Source organism: Artemia franciscana, chromosome 12 (genome assembly GCF_032884065.1).
Source record: "Artemia franciscana chromosome 12, ASM3288406v1, whole genome shotgun sequence".
NCBI classification, from domain to species: domain Eukaryota; kingdom Metazoa; phylum Arthropoda; class Branchiopoda; order Anostraca; family Artemiidae; genus Artemia; species Artemia franciscana.
Window position 1 is genome coordinate 29925305 of NC_088874.1, and position 20072 is coordinate 29945376.

The 20072-nt window shown below is 35.8% G+C and overlaps 1 protein-coding gene across 1 annotated transcript in view; it reads left to right on the plus strand.

The window, feature by feature from the left end:
• Positions 1-20072, plus strand: part of LOC136033972 (probable phospholipid-transporting ATPase IIB) — a 128812-nt gene that overhangs the window by 13829 nt on the left and 94911 nt on the right. Inside the window, exons 4-7 of the mRNA XM_065715001.1 lie at positions 7680-7793; positions 10619-10821; positions 15382-15574; positions 18143-18331. Of these exons, the coding sequence (XP_065571073.1) occupies positions 7680-7793; positions 10619-10821; positions 15382-15574; positions 18143-18331 (699 nt within the window). The remainder of the gene's footprint in view (positions 1-7679; positions 7794-10618; positions 10822-15381; positions 15575-18142; positions 18332-20072) is intronic.

Here is a 20072-nt window from a genome sequence, read left to right on the forward strand (position 1 = left end):
CGTACATCCTACCGTTTGAAATACGGTCAGTCAGCTGGGTACCCAGAACAATCTGTAGGCAATTTCTCTGGAAAAACATCTAGTATATCTTCATCCGCTTTTCGAAGCGCCCATGGTTTAGAGCCATAATTGACCACTGTCTTCACTGTACCCTCCAATAGTCTAATCTTGGTTTGCAGAATTATCTTCCTATTCTTCCAGACTATTTTTTAAGTGTGAAAAAACACCCTGAGCCTTGGCTATTCTACTTTTGACATCTTTACTGCTCCCACCGTCGTTACTAGTAATACTACTAAGGTAAATTAAGCTGCCCGCCTGATCAATTTTTTTGTTGCACAAAATCACCTTTTCATCTTCACTTGTTCCTACCTTAGTGACTTTGTCTTCTGAAAATTAATTTTCAAACCTATTCTAGCACCCTGAACTCGCAAAACGTCTAAAAGTTCATCTAGGATGCTTAAATCATCTGCATAATCTAAGTCCAGGAGAGTTTTTCCTCCCCATTTGATTCCGTGGTCTCCCATTGCCTTTCCTGTGCTCCTTAAGACAAAGTCCATCAAAATGATCCATATAAAGGGGGATAAAACACAACCCTGTTTAACTCCTGATTTAAGATAAAAACAGCTGCTAACCTCATTTCCTACCTTAACCGCAACAGTATTATTCTCGTACGTAGCACTAATCACTTTGATGTATTTTTCTGGTATACCACAAAAGGATAAGACCTTTGGTAAAGCTCTTCTATCAACAGATTCGAACGCCTGCTCATAATCTATAAAACTGAGGACCAAAGGTGTTTGACAACAAAGGTACTTCTCAATTATTAACCTAAGAGTGAAAATTTGGTTGACACATCCTCTACCTTTTCTAAACCTGCGCTGTTCATCTCTTAAAACTTTGTCTACAGCATCTCTCAGTCTAAAAAGTATCATATTACTGAGTATTTTGTTACTTACAGGGACCAGACTAATGCCTCGATAATTACGACACTCACTGTTGTCACCTTTCTTATACAGTGATTTAATTCAGGTTTTCTTAAAATCGTTAGATATTCCCCTTTTTCAAAAATCATATTCATAATCTTAAGCAACTTATTTGTTACTTTAGAGTCACCATATTTAAGAAAATCATTTATCACACTATCAGCACCTGGAGCCTTATCATTTTTTAATCCTTTTAGTACAGTCACTTTTTCTTCCTCAAAAATAAATCTTTCTTCAGATCTAAGGTATCACAAACTTTTTCATTTTCATCTGTATCTTTTCCTGCAACTGTATCTCGGTTTTTAGTACATTCTCAAAATGTTCCACCAATTCTCTTTAAAACTTTCCTTATCAGTAATTGTGGCCCTGTTTCTACCTTTAACTGAGAAAAGTCTGGATGTACTACTCCCTATCAATTTATTAACATGCCAATACAGTATTTTACTATTATGCCGTCTAGCTGCATCTTACAGATTCTCGGCAATTTTATCCATGACCTCCACTTCACACCTTCTTAATTCATATTTTTATGCTTTCTCTCCTTTTGTTTTCATATGGTCTACTATTCGGATAATTCTTGTACATACTCCTTTTCTCTATTAAACGTAAAGCTTTCTCATTAATATTCCTAGCTGCAGTCTTAACTTTCTTCCCCAAGACACCATCAGCAACTTCATAAATTGTTTTTCTAAAATTATTCCAACCATCTTCCACATATAAAATTTTAAACCCCCAAGTTTAATATTCAACTGTTCCTGGAAATTTCCTCTCAAATTCTCATCCTGGAATTTACCAACAACATAACTTCCCGGGAAGTAGTCACTCTTCCGAAATTTCAGCTGTAAATTGATCCTAGACACTACTATGAGGTGATCTTTACTTTTCACATCAATAACAGTCCTATAATAGTAAAATTAATCCTGTCAGTCTTCGGTTTACTATAAAATAATAAGATTTTGTGTCTTACCATCTCGTGAATACCATGTCAACTTATCACGTGAATGACCAAACACCGTATTGGTTATAACTGGATTTTATACCTACAAAATTGCTAAAGTCTTTAGCCACTACTTTTTTGTTTTCCTAAACCAAATTTTTTTTGGCTTGGATACCATCTATCCCTATTTCTACCGACCTGGGTGTTGAAATATCCTAGTAAAAATACCATATTTCTACCTTGTCTATTTGCTCCTGTAACTGTAAGTAAAATTCATCTGAGTTAATAGTATCTCCGTCAGTTGGTTCAACAGGGATATATATTACTATAACTGATAACCTGAACTTTTTGGTCTTAAAATGAGGAATTAATATTCTATTAATAATACCTTCCCAGCCTAAACAAGACTTAGCAACGTCCTTATTCATCATGAGCCCTACTCCCTGTCTATGTATCCCATCCTTCCTGTGTGAGTAAACAATTTCTATATCACCTAATTTCATCCTTCCTACCCCTGGGATATGAGTTTCTGAAACTCCTAATAAGTCCAGTTCAAATCGTCTGAAGTTGTCAGTCAAAATGTCGAAACGATTGTCATTTTAGGACGGGGATCAACATATCTTCTTAAGTCTACACTGAGTCTACGTCCTTAAATACTCGAAAATACAAGGGGGGGGGGAGAATGTTATAGTCTATTTTTGAAGATCAAGGGAGGAGGGGGCAACATTGTTTTTTAGTGGTTTTTGTGAATGAAAATAGCATAAAAGGTAATTTTCACTGAAAATAGCAAAGACAGGTGTTTTCAGAATCTAAAGTATGGAAGGGAAAATCTAGGGGAGGGGCAATTACACCCTTTCCCCAAATGACTTGCTTAAATATTAGTTCCAGAAGACTGGTAAGAAGCTAAAGTCTCTCAGCCTGAGGAAATGATTTCCTTGCAGAATATATACGGTGTTTCACAAGTAACTTACGTAATTTAACCTCCTTGTGAGGAGGTTTAAGGAGGTTCAGTATGATCGTAGCCAGCGGTCCTGACTTGAGAGCAGCTATTTTTGTCATTAAAAAAATATTCTGCAATAAAAAACTCAAGAGAGGATCAAAAGTGGACAGGGTTTTCAGGTTTTCAACCAAGTATGACTTCGAAAATGCAAGGGGTAGAAAATTGAAAATAACCCTCTTTTTCTCGAGATAGAAAGTGAGGTTGGCTTTTCATTTTTTATTTCAACTATATGCGACTATGGAAAAACTGCCAGACCGTTATTCGCAGAAGATAAGAATTGACTCAATTTGGGAAGTAAATTTAGCTTGTTAGTGAAAATAGTTTCTGGCTAGTGGTTTTAGCTCTAAATTCAAGTTATTGCGTTCATGGCGTTAATAAAACTTCTGATTTCAATTTTTTCTGAATTTGATATGATTTACTTCAAGAAAAGATTAGCATTTTTAAAAACGTTGCGAAACAATGACTGGGACCCATTATTACTGCTGGTTTGCAGATAAAATTGATTATGACACCATAAGTATGGTCAATTTTTTAAATAACTTCTTTTATCACGCATTATTCGTAAATAGCCACTATAATTTTGACTACTCATATAAGCCATCTATATTCATTGTTTTTTTTTTCTGAGTTTGCTGGTAATACACAGCCTGTTGCAAATAACCCCTCCCCCTATTGAATCTCCTATTGAATAATCCCCCCCCATATCTTGTAAATATAAAACTAGGATCAAATTGCAAAAGTGAGAACAAAGAACTTACCTGTTCTGCTCTTCTTAGTTTTTACGTTTGTGGAGAAATTTGCCTGATTCAAGATTCGAGAAATTAACTTTTTCCTGGGTTTAAATCCCAGAATATATACTTTTAAATGTCTCCCAGGATAACTATTGGGCTCAAATAATAGTTATCAAAGGATAATTGACCAGAATGTATTTTAGACTGTTAAAAGCATCACTTTTCACACCAGATATATGACATTAAACCATGTTTTCAAGTATCTAATTAACTTACTTTATATATGATACTAGCTAGAGATGTTTTTTGAGCCCTTAAGTCGAATATTGAGACTAAAACTATTACAATCTTGAAAATGACAAAAAAAGTCTTCGAGAAAACGTAACTTTCGATTTTGAAGCTGTTTTTTTTTCCATGACTTGGAGGCCATAAAATGTGTTATACAAACTACTCGACTTGAATGCTAAATTCATGTTTTGTGAACATATTCTGAGCTACCGCAACTGGTCGTCGAGATTCTGTGAAATTTTCTCTGGAGATTCTTATGACTCAACATATTCTGGTCGACCTCAACTGGACATGGAATTTTGTAAAATGTCATGTAGAGATTCTTGTTACTCTACATGCTCTTAGCTGCCACAACCGGTTGTGAAGACTCTGTTAAATCTTATGTAGAGATTCTTTTCACTTAACGTATTATGTGCTACTGCAACTGGTCGTGGAGATTCTGTGAAATCTCCCGTGGAGATTCTTGTGACTCAACATGTTCTGAGCTACCGCAACTGGTTGTGGTGTTTTGTGAAATACTCCTGTGGAGATTCTTGTGATTCAGCATATTCTCAGCTACCGCAGCTGGCCGTGAAGATCCTATGATATATCCTGTGAAGATTCTTGTGACTCAACCCCTACTGAGCTACCGCAATTGCTCATGGAAACTGTGAACTATCCTGTGGAGATTCTTTTGACTCAACATATTCTGTGCTACTGCAACTGGTCGTGGAGAATCTGTGAAATCTCCTATGCAAATTCTTGTGATTCAACATGTTTTGAGCTACCGCAACTGGTCGTGGAGACTCTGTGAAATCTCCTATTGAAATTCTTGTGATTCAATATATTCTCAGCCTCCGCAACTGGCCGTGGAGATTCTGTGAAATCTCCTTTGGAGATTTTTTTGAATCAAAATATTCTGAGCTACCGCAACTGGTTGTGGAATTTCTGTGAAATCTGCTGTGGAGATTCTTGTGACTCAACATATTCTCAGCTACCGCAACTGGCGGTGGAGATTTTATGACATCTCCTGTGGAGATTCTTGTGACTCATTACATTCTGAGCTACCACAACTGGTCGTGGAGATTCTGAGCTACCGCACGGGTTTTGGAAATTCTTGTGAGTCAACATTTTCTCGGCTACCGCAACTGGTCGTTGAGATTCTACGAAATCTCTAGTGGAGATTTTTGTGAATCAGTACATTCTGACCTACCGCAACTGGTCGTGGAGATTCTTTTGACTCAATATATTCTGAGCTACCGCAACTGGTTGTGGAGACTCTGTGAAATATCCTGTTGATATTCTTGCGACTCAACATATTCTCAGCAACCGCAACTGGTCGTGGACATTTTATGAAATATTCTGTGGAGATCTTGTGACTCAACATATTCTGAGCTGCCGCAAGTGGTCGTGAAGATTCTGTAAAATCTTCTGTGGAGATTGTGGCTCGATTTATTCTGAGCTACCGCAACTGTTCGTGGAGATTCTGTGGAATTTTGTGTTTAGCTCCTATGGAGATTCTTGTGGCTCAACACATTCTGAGCTACCGTAACTGTTTGTGGAGATTCTTGTGACTCAACACGTTAGAGGTTCTGAGATTCTGTCAAATCTCCTGTGCATATTCTTGTGAATCGGTGTATTCTGAGCTACCGCAACTGGTCTCGGAGATTTTGTGAAATCTTATGTTAAGATTTTGTGACTCAACAGGTTCTGAGCTACCGCAACTGGTCTTGGAGATTCTGTCATATCTCGTATGGAGATTTTTGTGACTCAACACGTTCTGAGCTACCGCAGCTGGTCTTGTAGATTATGTGAGATCTCCTATGGAGATTTTGGTGCCTCAACACATTCTTAGCTACCGCAACTGGTTGTGGAAATTCTGTGAAATCTTCTGTGGAGATCTTGTCAAATCTCCTGTGGATATTCTTGTGATTCGATTTATTCTGAGGTACCGCAACTGGTCATGGAGATTTTGTGAAATCTTCTGTGGAGATTCTGTGACTCAACAGATTCTGAGATACCGCAACTGGTCGTGGAGATTCTGTGAAATCTTCTGTGGAGAGTCTTGCGACTCAACACATTCTGAGATACCGCTACTGGACGCGGAGATTCCGTCATATCTCGTATGGAGATTTTTGTGACTCAACACTTTCTGAGCTACCGCAGCTGGTCTTGTAGATTATGTGAAATCTCCTATGGAGATTCTTTTGACCCAAAATATTCTGAGCTACCGCAACTGGACGTGGAGATTACGAAATCTCCAGTGGAGGTTTTTATGACTCAGCACACTCTGATCTGGTCGTGGAGATTCTTCTGACTTAACATATTTTGAGCTGCCGCAACTGGTTGTGGAGACTCTGTGAAACATCCCGTTGATATTCTTGTGACTCGACATATTCTTAGCTGCCGCACCTAGTCGTGGAGATTCTATGGAATATCCTTTGGAGATCTTTTGACTCAACAGATTCTGAGCTACCGCAACTGGTCGTGGAGATTCTCTGAAATCTTCTGTGGAGATTCTGCGAAATCTCCTGTGGAGATTCTTGTGAATCAACACATTCTGAGCAACCGCAACTGGACGCGGAGGTTCTATGAAATCTCATGAGGAGGTTCTTGTGACTCAACATATTCTGAGCTAGCACAACTGGGTCATGAAGATTTTTCTAACTGTAAACGTACCTCCCTTCATTAAACCTAATTATATGCTCACGAAAAATTTTAGGCCAAAATGGTCTTTTTTTTGCATTCATGATTTAAATATTTTTTAATCTTCTGATATAGCAGAAGTTTCTTAATAGTATCTCCTATGCTCTGTTTTCTTTGTGAGGACATTTTCATCATAATCCCGAGACAGCTAAAGTAATAACATATTTTTTTAAATTTATTGATAGATATAAGAAGACAAGACAAGCACCCCTCACAAAGGCTGAATGACCTGTTAAAAAAGATTGAGTGGGGGGGGGGTAAACATATTAATTAAGCACTAATTTACAAGCAAGAAAAAATGAAACAAGGTGAAACATTACCATCTTTCGACTTGAAGAAAGTATGAAAATACATCGCAAATAATGCACCAGACATGGACATAAAATTATTCATACATCACCAAATTGTCATTGACGTCAATATATGTAAAACATAACATTTCACTCAATATTTGTAGAACTTTGATCTCTTCTCATACATATCTGACATATATTTGGTTTATTTTGATATTTGATTTTATATTTGAGAATAATTATCTCCACTTTGTCCTAAAAATCAACTGGAGAGATTATGCCAGCAATGACCGGATTCGTATCTATGCACGCTGAAGAGACATCACCTCCGTTGTGAAACAACGAACATTGCGATAACCTGGGCATCACAGACCAGATCACAGACATCCAAAAATGCTACTCCACTGCTCATAGAAATGTACCCGTCACCAATTAAGACCAAAGAACCCGCTCCGCAGGACGTACAAATATGAAAGAAGCGCCCCTTAGACGAGTGTCATCCTAGAGTGAAAGGATATACGCAGCGGGCAACTTGAGGGAAGATTGGAGGCTACTTACTGACACCCTTTTACACTTTGAAGAAACTAAAGTCTAAGGTATTGTTATTCATACCTTATGTTTCGCTAGCAATTATTTTGTCCTTTTTTCAAATATTACAGTCGGTGAATTCGAAATAAATATCTAGGTAAGCATAGTCAAGGGTGTCTGCATTTATCTACATTACATTACGTTTGAATTAATTTGTGTTGTCTCCTGTTTTAGGTATTATTCCTGCAATTCAAATTCTTCTTGAACTTGTATTTTCTTCTTATGGCATGTAGTCAGTTCATTCCTGGAATCCGTATTGGTTACCCTTATACATATTGGGGCCCCTTGGTAAGTCTTTCATCTTTATTTTTCAGTCGTATATTATCCCTTCTTTTGCTTCGTTCATCTCATACAAAAATATTTGTATAGTATTTTAAGTACTGAAATTTATATTTTTAAAGTATTTTAAGTACTGAAAATAGTTTTAAATAAGTGAAACTCTAAGGCTTCAGAAAAAATTGACATACTTAATATGAACCTAAACATAAACGAGGTATATTTTCCCACTGGATTGGGGAGGGTATACCTCTAAGACATCCTTCTGAAACAATAGTGATATAAAGATACTATTCCATATTTTGTCCCCCCCCCTTCAATCTCTCGAATCGGGTGAATCATTTTATGCTTATGTTTACGTTGAACTTGCACCTATATCCTTTGGATTTATTGGTCTTATCGCTGTGTCTGGGAATCCAGACACAGCGGGACTTTAGTGAATCCATTTACGGTTCTGTCTTATTGCTTTAGATACCCTCTAACAATTTTGGTTTGTGGTTTTCTTTTAATTTCTATTGCGTATTGAGATTGGTATAACTCCTTGGATCTTTTCCCTTCTTTATGATCTAAGTTTTTAGGAATTGTGACTTTTGGTAAAGAACATAGTAATAATAGCAACTATTGTACTCTGCCGTTTTGCTAGTAATTGTACGTTATCTATACGAGTCTCTTTCAAAAGCGGAATTTCTTCTTTTTTATTTTAGTTTTATGTATTTGGACCTTTATAAAAAAAGAAAAAAAGGAAAATACAAAAAAAAAAAATCAAAATACATTTTTGTTATTTTAGTTATGCTGCATCAGACATAAAGGCATTGCTTTTGCTACAAAATTCATACTAAAAAGAGAGATATATAATTTCAAGACAAAATAAATTTCGTTTAGAAATATCATTTTCTTTTATTCAAATGATCTCCAGACATTAGGAACGGTGTTTGCAATTTAAATCCCTGCTCTTTTAGTTGGATGAAATCTAACTATGAAGCATATATTGTCTTAATTAATGGGAGGATAACTGTGGCAAAAAGATTAATAGCTGAACAAATTGTGAAATGAATCTTGTGATTAAGGATAAAAAGATAATTAAGGAATTAGTTGCAATACCATAAAGCTGAGAGACATTCACAATCTTCAACTGCCTTAGTATATGTTTAAAATTGATGGTAATTATTTATTTTGTCTTCCTGATGTTGTCTTAATTTTGTAATATTTGCACTGTGTTGAAAGTCCATCCTGTAACCACTTTTAATCCTCCTAAATAGGGTTTCCCTTTCGGGGATAAGGACAGAGGAAGGAGCTTATGACAGAGCAGAGATCCCAAATCATCTCGCAACACCGGAACAGCCCTTTATACCCACCTTATGCCACTTTAATGCCATTTTGCTAGTAATTGTATGTTATGTTTACGAGTTGACCCATGGTCTAATATGGGAACTTTCAGGTTTTTTTCGAAGGTTTGGGGGGAGTTTTGAGGGTCGTTGTCTTGTTACAATCTTGACTGATTGTATGTTTAAAATTTATGGTAATTATTTATTTTGCCTTCCTGACCTCTAGGGTAACCAAACAAGAAGACGGAAAAAATAGTTTGCTCTGCATTATTAAAATATATTGTTTCTACAGTAGTCATACTACTGATCGTCTCTAGCAATATGATCATCAACTTGTGATAATGCAAACAAACCAGAAATATTCGTAAAATTGGAGGATGTGTTTACTGTCTCTCCAATCATTAGAAACATCACCAGCGACTGTACATTTTGAGTAATAAGGATTCTATTGATGTCTTCCACCGTGTCTTATAGCTTTAAGTAATATATGTTTTAGGTAATTTTGTTGTAGGTAATTAGGTTTTAGGTGATTTTGCTCTAGGTAATTAGGTAATCTAGGTTTTATATAATTTTGCTGTAGGTAATTACGTAATTCAAGTTTTAGGTAATTTTTTCTGTAGGTAATTAGGTAATTTAGGTTCTATGTAATTTTGCCGTAGGTAATTAGACAATTTAGGTTCTATGTAATTTTTCAGTAGGTAATGGGGTAATTCAGGTTTTAGGTAATTTTGCTGCAGTTCTGTGAATTTGTCGTTTTGTTAAAAGGTTGTACAGTATGATTAATTGACTCATGAAGTAGCTCCCAAATCCAGCCTGTCCACCTAAGGAATGTTTCTACTTAAGCCTAAATCAGTAGTATCTTAAAAATGTATTAAAAAAATACATAATAGTATTTTAAAAAAAGGATGTAGTGTTTTATCGCCCTTGTTTAAGACGCTTATTGTTTAAGACGCTTGTTTAAAACATGTGTTTACATAGTCCTTATAATCTATATAAGTGCTTAGACTATTTTGATAGTATACACGTCTTTGACGTATTTAAAAAACGTATTTAAAAAGCTTTAAGAAATTAAAAATGTTTAAACATGCTTTTAGAATTGACATTAAAGGTTTTTGTAAGATTTTCTAGAAGAGCAGCTACTTCTTCAGCCTTTTTACTTAAAAAATTGCCTGTATGATGCCTGATGGAATCTCTGTCTTGATTTTGGTATTATTTTATTTTTATGGGAGGAAATGATGGAAACAGGGACGAACGGCCGGCCAACGGGGGAAAGGGGGGGGGGGGTTCAGGGGTGAATATTTTGGTAGGTTTCTGGTGCAATGCCAAATAGTCTGCTAGTTTTTTACGGATATTGATTAGGTTCTTTGTTTATCTTTTTTTTGTTTTGGTTGCCAAGTTTCCTTTAAATTAATTAACGTTTAACAACTGTTATGAAGCTAATTTTTATCCCCTCTCCCGCTTTTATCTGTTGGTATCAATATTTTTTTATAACTTGAACTTTTTTTTTGGCAGTCTTTTGTATTGCTTGTAACAATGATAAGAGAAGCCATTGATGACTACAGGCGTTGGAAGCGTGACTCAGAAATCAACTCAATGAAGTACGTAAAGCTTACCAAATTAGGTAGAGTTACAGTAAAGTCTATGAAAATAAAAGTGGGAGACCTTATCGTTGTTGAAAAGGATCAAAGGCTGCCAGCTGATATGGTACTGATCAGGTAATATGTTTTCCTGCGTTCTAGTTCTATACAATTGCGCGTTCCATGATGTTTGTATTCTTAGCTGATCGCTAGTCCTTTGTGTGAAGGAGGGGTCAAGGGTATTCCTAAAAAATATTCGAATTTGAAAATAATTTTTTGACAATTTTTGTTTAATATGCGTGTATAAAATGTATATAATTCTTTTTATTGCTTCGTCTGATTATTTGATGCTGTACTTATGTGGAACAATATAGAATAGATTGCTGGGGAAAATGTTGATAGATTCTTTGTTGGAAGATCTCAAACAGAACAATATGGACACGGTAATCTGGTCCAAAGATTGGTCTGAAGTACCCTCCTCGGGAAAATTGGGAAAATGCCAACATTTTTCCTCTTCTCTCAACAACTGATAATATTTTATAATAAACATACCGATAACACTATAACCAATCAGATTCTTCATAATTATGGCTACTGAATCTTTAGAACAATGCATGGATAATTTCCAAGTATCTCAGTTTTTAGATTGATACATGCATCCCTTAGGAGCTGTGCTTACTTCATTATTAATGTGGGGTTTAGACACTCTGATCTCCCCTATAACTCTTCTGGTAATGGTCCATGGCTCCTGTGGCATTTCTATATATATCGATATCTTAGTGAACACCATTCTGAGATTATAGGAGATTGTTGCAGATTAATCTGCCAGCAATTTAGCCTTTTTGAATTAAAATGGAATAGTTGTGGGCATCAAGTCATGGCTAATTGTAGAAAAAGTCCAGACACATAGTCCAATTGAGTGAGAAACAAACCTGGCTTTAATCCCCCATTTAATAGGATTGTAAATAAAATAATATTAGTTGATTTGTTAATAGATATGTCTATCTATTATCCGTCCATGCTTCATTCCTAGGGCAGTAGAACCAAGGTAGATAGTCATGGAGCTAAGATAGTGATAGAACCTATAGTTTTCCATGTGTTCTAAGATTATAGGAGATTGTTGCAGATTAATCTGCCAGCAATCTAGCCTTCTTGACTAGATTAAGTAGCCACCTCCTTGATCCATGATGCTGTTCGTTTGCCTTGGCATCTAACTTGTGTTATGCTGTCCTCTAATTTAGTCCAGACGACGTCAGGAGCAAAGTCCAGATTGCCCATCATAATTTTGACCTCCCCGGCCTCCATGAGACGGACAACATCTTCGTACTTACCACTCACCTTTACTTACCCTTAGGGTAATCAGCCTTATGATATCAGCAGTTTCCCTTTTCCCCTCTCTACTCTGGGATGCTCTTTTGCTGGAGCACCCTATTGTGGTGTGTTTTGTGATAAGGTAGTCCTATTTCTTTTTTCGTCTTTTAGTGGAGTTAGGTTGCCAGCAGGTGATCCCTGCCCCTGACCCACTTTCCTAAATTCACTATCCTAGATGCCCCATATGGGCGTTGATTCTTGCGAGTTATCCGCCTTGTGCCTTCCCTTTTTTTCTTCTATTTTTTTAAGTCGAGATTTCTCACAGTGCTTATGATCCAAATGAGCTTCTGCCAGACTTGTCCCCGACTTTAGCTCGTTTTTGGTTTTGTGTAAGAGTAGAAGCTCCTATGCACTGCGTTGCTCTTTCCCTCAGAACCCTCCAAGTCCTCCGTTGTTGCTTACACCCGGCACTCTAGGCAACAACTCATCCTCTTTCACCCTTATGGCCCCTTCGGATGGGGATCCGTGATTTTGTAGTAATTACTGTTATTAAATTCACTCATCGTTAAAAAAAGAAAATTTTATTTTAACCTTGCTTTTTGCCCAGCAATTCAGGGCCTCTGCATACGACGATGTCAAATCCATGTTTGGATTAGAGCGCAACCCAGGAGGAGCCCCTGAGTGGCCAGCTCAGAGCCTCTCTCTTGAGGGCAGCCTCGGACTAGCAAAAGGTTCTTCTTTCTGTGCATCTACCGTGGTTATTCTATCTTCAGAAATGTTCCTCACTCATCGCTTTAGAAGCCAAATTAAGGTCGTGAAAGGCTTAAATCTTGTGGGGGGAGGGGGCTTAGATGTACCCGGTCCTCATGTAAGTGCATGAGGCTAGACTAAGATAGAAGGATTAAACCAGACCAAGATTCAACCTAAATGTCTGATTGGGAATATCTGGACGTCTCCGCCTTCTGGTTTACCTCTTTGTCCTCCGCCATTTCTAGCTCCGGACTTAGGAACTCACCAAGAAGCATCCTGGTTTACCTCCCATCGTCCTCCTCGTTATTTCTGTCTCATCGTTCATCGTTCAAGACTCTAGCGCCCTTCACGAGAAGGCTACGTCCCTCAGTATCACGGGCCTACCTGCATTCCAGGACCAATCCTTTTCTCCCAGTATCTACTAAAAACACGGTACACGCACCACGTAAGGTGGCCTCACACTACTCCCGCCGAAATTATATTTCAGGTTGTGATGTTTGCATTTCTTAGCGGAAGATTCAATGGAAGTATTGCTCCTGAAAATGTCCTCCCCCTGAAAATACCATATAATATGATTTTTATTACAAAATAAGCCACGGGGTCATTGCAACAGAGAAAATAACAATAAATAGTAAATCAATAACATTTCCTCATGGGATGCTAGGAATTAAATTGTTTCTTCTTATTGATTATATGGAGCTCTTATGAAAACTTGAAAATTTAGCATTAAGTTGCACGTTTTGAAGGTTTTGGTATCCCCGTCTCCTCACAAAAAGAATTAATGAGGCCTCTTTCTCCAATAGCTCGTATGCAATAATAAAGTGCTGTATAACCGTTGGTAACACTGTATGTGTTTTTTATTTAATAGCCCTTGCCGCGGCAAGATATACAGCATATTTGCTTCGTATATAACTTTTGAATTCTAAAGCGATCGGCTGACTTGCAGTTTTCACTCAATAGCATTAGGGTCCTGTTCAGGCCAGAAATATTGTCTTGCGGGACAAAATGGCAGAAATTGGCAAGAAATTGGTTACTTTGTTGCAAAGTAAATTTCTCAAAGTAAGCAATAGTCTCTGTAAATATGCCTTCTGCGCGATCCCTTTCGTTTCTTAAAAGGGAACCAGAACTTTAATTTTTTCGCTCGATTGAGCTCTCTCCCGATGTATACGAACATAAAGCGTGTAATCATCGCTGGAGAAAGACGAACAAGCTAACAAATAAACACACATCCATTACGAAATATTTCCAAAAATGCAAAAATTCATGGTTTAGCATATATTAAACTGAAACCTATGCAATAGCGCTGTAGGACATGCTGAACATGATGGTGGTATTCTCAGCAGGGTTGCAAACCTTTTAGGGGGCTATTGTTCTTTTTCTGTAAAATTTTGCAACATTCTGATTTCTGAAGCCTGTAACTTTGGATGGGTAATTTTTAATTTGATAAAATTTATGTAATTGGGATCACTATAACAATGAAATACTCTAGAAATATTTATTGATATCAGTATTTCATTCTCAAATTGTAATTTCTATTGGCACAGTTTGCTTATACTTATATTTTGTTACGAGAACTTGATATACGTGTTCTACAACGAATTTTAAATGTTTTGTATCTGGTTTCTTTTAATTTTCTTTTTCTGAGACCGGAGCAACGCGTGGCAGGTGTGCTAGTTTTGAAAAATTGTATAAACTTTATTGAAGATACTCAGACGTTCTGTTCCTAATAGCAATGGGTGATTTTATACAGCGTTACCGATAATTAATTGGTTCAGTTTCAAATATAAGATTACAGCTAAATAGCATGGTTTTCCTTATCAATTACGTTTGAACATTATCATATAGGCTATTAATGATTTGAAATTTTTTCATGAGGACAGGGGCTCGAATCCTGGTGTCGCTGGTTATTTATTTGGAATGGGAGTCAGCAGTGTGACTCTGTAAACTCAGCCAAAATCGAACCAGCTCTAAATGGTACCTGAAAAGATCCGATGAATGTAAATCAAAAATAATGATTAAATAATTAAAATGAATGTAAATCAAAAATATCTTAGAAACAGCTAATAGTTTTTTTTTGAAACTTTCAGGGAATGTTTAGGAACATTGACCTAAACCAAAAGATGTTGTACGCCACCATATTGTCAAAATGGTGGTATTAAGCTAAACTTTCAGGCTGTGTAATATAGAATTAAGTCGAATAACATTGTTTGCATTCAGGTTATAAAAATGACGTATGCGTAATATCTCAGAAGTGGCTAATAGTATTTTATATTCAACTAAATCAAAAGGCACTAATATATTCAGATTCTAAAAAGGCCGTATCTGCAGTATCTCAGGCAAGGCTATGGGAATAAATTAATTTTTTATGAGACTCAGCTGAAACTCTTTAGAGTATAATGGATAGGGGATTACAATGTTAATTTAGGGGACGAGGGAGACCTTATCAAGGGCAGCAAATGTTTGAAGAAAAAAAACCCCAAAAAACAGCAATGTAATTTCGTAAAGAGGTTAACAATTAATTATTGTATATATATATATATATATATATATATATATATATATATATATATATATATATATATATATATATTATCGGAAAGATTAGCTGTCTGTTCCGCAGCAATATTTTAATTTTAGAACTTCGGAGAAGACTGGCTCCTGCTTTATAAGAACTGACCAACTTGACGGAGAAACTGATTGGAAGCTCCGGCTTGCGGTTACCTCCACCCAAGCTCTTAACTCTGATGAAGAGTTATTTGACATTGCTGCCCAAGTATACGCAGAAAAACCACAAAGAGATATACATAGCTTCATTGGAACATATAGTCAGGTATTTTTCTCTTTCTAAATAAATGTGATGATAAGCGTCTTGGCTCTTGGTAATGAATTTTTCATATTTTAGGCTAAATTGCTAATTGATTTTTAATAAGTGATTTAAGGTGAAAAATGTAGATTTTTTTGTGAAAATGATTGTTTTTTCGTAGAGTAATATCTGGGAAATTAAGCAGATTACTGCAGCGATTAAATTGGAATTTAGAGGTCCATAATGAAATGTTAAATCAGTTAATAAAACTTTGCACGTCAGTTTAATAAAAAACGATATCATCTGGCCCACCTCCCCACGGAAATATCTTCTAGACACTTCAATCCCGGTGATTATTTACCCAGGACAATTACGTTTAACAACTCCATGTGTAAAATTGAGACGGAAAAGAGAAAGCAAGACATATAAAAAGATTTTCCTATAAGAATTCTCGCAAACTCCCCCAGTGTTTTATTTCTTCTGCCAAGTTTACCCCCTGGAAAATTCCCTCCCCATGGAAAATTCCCCGTGAAAAAACCCCTAGCAAAAAATCCACCACTCCTACCCTAAAATGTATGCATGCTTCCCAATAATAAATGCTATGTACACATTTTATAGCTTAAAGATCTTTCTCGTAGGGCTTTAGGAGGGTCATGTTATATCCAAAAGCATAGTTATTGGGCCTTTCAACTATGATGCACAAAATGGCTATCTAAAAATTTTGGTCGGACGATTTTGAGAAAAAAAGGGGCGGGGAGGTGGCCTAGTTGCCCTCCAATTTTTTTAGTCACTTAAAAAGGGCACTAAGATTTTTAATTTTTTATTTCGAATGAGCCGTCTTATAGAATCACCCCTAGGAAAGAACAAAAAAAAAAAAAAAAAAAAAAAAAAAAAAAAAAAAAAAAAAAAATACGCATCTGTGATCTTACATCTGCAAAAAACACAAAATTCTACGTTTCTGCAGATAGGAGCTTAAACCTCAACAGTATGGTTTTCTGGTTTTCTAATATGCTGAATCTGATGGTGTGATTTTCATTAAGATTCTATGACTTTTAGGGGGTTATTCTCCCTTTTTCGAAAATCAGGCAAATTTTCTACGGCTCATAGCTGTTAATGCGTAAAACTAAACCCAATGAAACTTATATATTTGAAATCACCATAATAAACCAATTCCTTTGATATATCTATTGGTATTAAAGTTCCGTTTTTTAGAGTTTCGGTTACTATTGAGTCGGGTCGCTCCGTACCTTGTTACCACGAACTGTTTGAAATTCCACATTTTTGTATAGAGGAGCTTGAGACCTCTACAGTAAGGTTCTCTGATATGCTAAATCTGATGCTGCGATTTTTATTAAGATCACTTGATTTTTTAGGGGTGTTTTACCCCGCACCTTCTTCAAAATTAAGCAAACTTTCTCGGGCTTGTAACTTTTGACAGGTAACGCTCAACTTGATGAATTTTTGTATATTCTGAATAAACGTCAAAAGTCGATTTTTCTGATGTATCCTTTGTTATCAAGACTCCTTAAACTGGAGCTGAAATGGGTAGCTCCAGTGTGGAGCTGAAACGGTTAGCTTTCTGCACCCGTTTAAAAAAAAATTATCGAATTGGCCTCTATAGGTTAAACTTGGGTCCACGTATGCTAGTGAAGTATTTGATCTGTTTCATTCTTCTATTGGAAAATTTATGAATTGTGGCTTGTATTCAAATGTGAATGTGTCAAGTTGTATTTAATTCTCTAATCCAGCCAAAAAATCTTGTTTTTGTGCTGTATTTATAGAGAATTTTTTAAATGCAAAACTAGCGTCATGCATTACCATTAGTTTTGTTTGTTTATCGTATTTTCTTGGAATCTCCTCTTCGCAAATTCTCTGTAGATAATTGCGTTTATAAGTTGTGGTTAACATTTTTTAGTTTGATTTACGTTTTTTTATCCTTTTTTTATCTTTTTCTCTTATTTTGCTCTTTTTTTATTGCTGCCTTCATTGTGCTTCTAAATTCCCGTCTTTCTAAAATTATTTGCTGTAAATTATCTGTGTGTAGTTTTTCTAATCCGTCTTTGCAGGAAATCTGAAGGTGGAATAGTTATTTTTAATTTTTTTGCACCCTTAAGTTTCAGATATCTGGCAAATTTTCTATAATATAATATTTGTTAGCATAGAAAAATCATTTAGTTGACGGATATCATTCGCTCTCTCTCCAGACTTGTCTGAAACCCACTCTCCTCCCTCGAGGAGAGGGAGGAGTAGTACATAAGCAACCAAGACCGTACTACCAGTGTTTAGTATATATATTTTTATAAAAGAGTGTTTTGCGTAACCGCACGTAATCTGATATTTCAAATAACTTAATTATTAGGAAGTCACTAATTTAAGTATAGCAAGTTGTACTTGAGAATAAAGTTGACTGGACCTAATATAAACAGAATGGAGTCGAATAATATATTTTCACCCTTATCAAGTCCTGCTGACAATGTTACAAAACTCTACCAGAAAAAAAATACTAGAAAATGTAATCCTAGTCATATGACAAAAAATATATACTCTTTAACTGCTACAGTGAGACCGTTGTACTTAAATTACCGTTATTTTCAGACTTCACCAACAGTCAGCAGAGAGTCTTTGGCAATTGATAACACATTATGGTGCAACACCGTTCTTGCGTCTGGTACTGCCATTGGCCTTGTTATTTATACTGGCAAAGAGACCCGAAGTGCTATGAATAATTCAGAACCCAGAAGTAAAGTGGGACTACTAGATTTGGAAGTTAATCAGCTTACTAAGGTAAGTTGTTTTTACTGAGATAATCAAAAAAGATATGTTGGGGAAGTAACCACCTCTAGAAACCAATATTAGGAAGAAGGAAGCCCGTAGCAGCGTGAGAGAGGATATTGTCTGAGAAATGGAGTAGAAATTAAACTTAGGAAATTAAAAAGGTTCTCTTGCATTTTAAAATCGAACGATTTTGCAATAGGAAAAGGTTTTTAAGCAAATTTTGTGCTTAAAACATTTAAAACATTTAACTAAGCCTTACTGGTAAAGTGAGTTAGTTTCGCTTATAAATATGATAGTTAGAATATACTTCTTCAAAAGATTTAATATATGTTAATTTATTTAATTATTTTATTTATTTAAATTCAGCTTAAGGGAAATTTTAACAACGTAAAGTATTTATGTAGTGCAAAAGAAAGAAAGAAAAACAGAAGAAAAACTATGAGTAAATCATTTTATATTTCTTTACATACAAAATGTAAAAAACAGCAATATACAACGTTGTTCTCCCAATTATGTATTGACCTGACAAAAAAACTGATGATATATATATATATATATATATATATATATATATATATATATATAATATATATATATATATACGTATAAAAAAGAGGGAGTATAATAGCCGAATCTTTTAGTGAAGCATAACAGGGACCCAATAAAGCCCAGTTGGCTTGGTTTTGCTGTTAAGATATCGGTTTTGTTAACATATTAGTTTTGGATATCGAGATATCGCTTAGATATCGATATCGATTTAAATTTCGATTTTGCACTTGAAATAACAGGTCAGTAACAATAAGCTAATACTACTGTAAAATAAAGTAAATACTGCAAAAGTCACCCAAATAAATTGTATATATAGTGTATGTTTGAGCTGAGCAAGGGGACTTAAGCGAGAACAGACCAGAGGTTAAACCTAAGAAGAGCATACATTGCAAAAGCCGCTTGGAAGGTAAACTGTAAACCGGGTGTCCTTTAAATTGTCTATTTTTACTCATCCCCTAGAAGACTGGGGAAAAGTCGAAAAGTACGAAACAAAGTTTACTTCTCTGTAAGATCAGATAGGGAAGTGAAAATGATTCTCTTAAGCCGTGTTTCCGTATGGTGTTTTGCAGACATTGTAAATCAACCAATGAACAAGTCTCATGCGTTGATTTATTTTACAATTTGTAATTAAAACACTAAATGAAAACGAGGCGTTAGTCTAGCTTGTTTTGAAGAAAAAGCTATTTCCGACAGTGGGAGCCACCTTGCTTAGGACAGTTAAATGAGCAGTAGCTGGATCAAATTAATATTTAGCTCGTAAGATGACGGAATAATGAAGTATGGATAATTTAATATTAGTAAAATATAGTATTTCTTACACTTACAACCGGAGTGTGGAGCAAGAGTGATATTGAAGTTTTTCTAAAAAGCAAGGAAATGTCATAATGACATACTTTGTATTTATTTTCCATGTCTACGCGTAGGATTAGACCTGACGGAGCATAATATTGCTTACCGCGTGCGGTAAAATCTTCTTATCAGAAGATTTGCTGAATGCAAGTAAGAGACTATGTAAAAATGGCGACATGACTTATGAAAGATAGCCATGTTCGTGCCATCTTCATAATGGCACGAGTTAGAAAGCTGAACGTTGAACGGCCTAGATTTTGATTAGAAAAAAATTTCTAAAACCTATAAGAATTTTGTTTGACACAGGATAGAAGTGGGATATGTAATGGAGGTGGGGCGACACAGATTCATG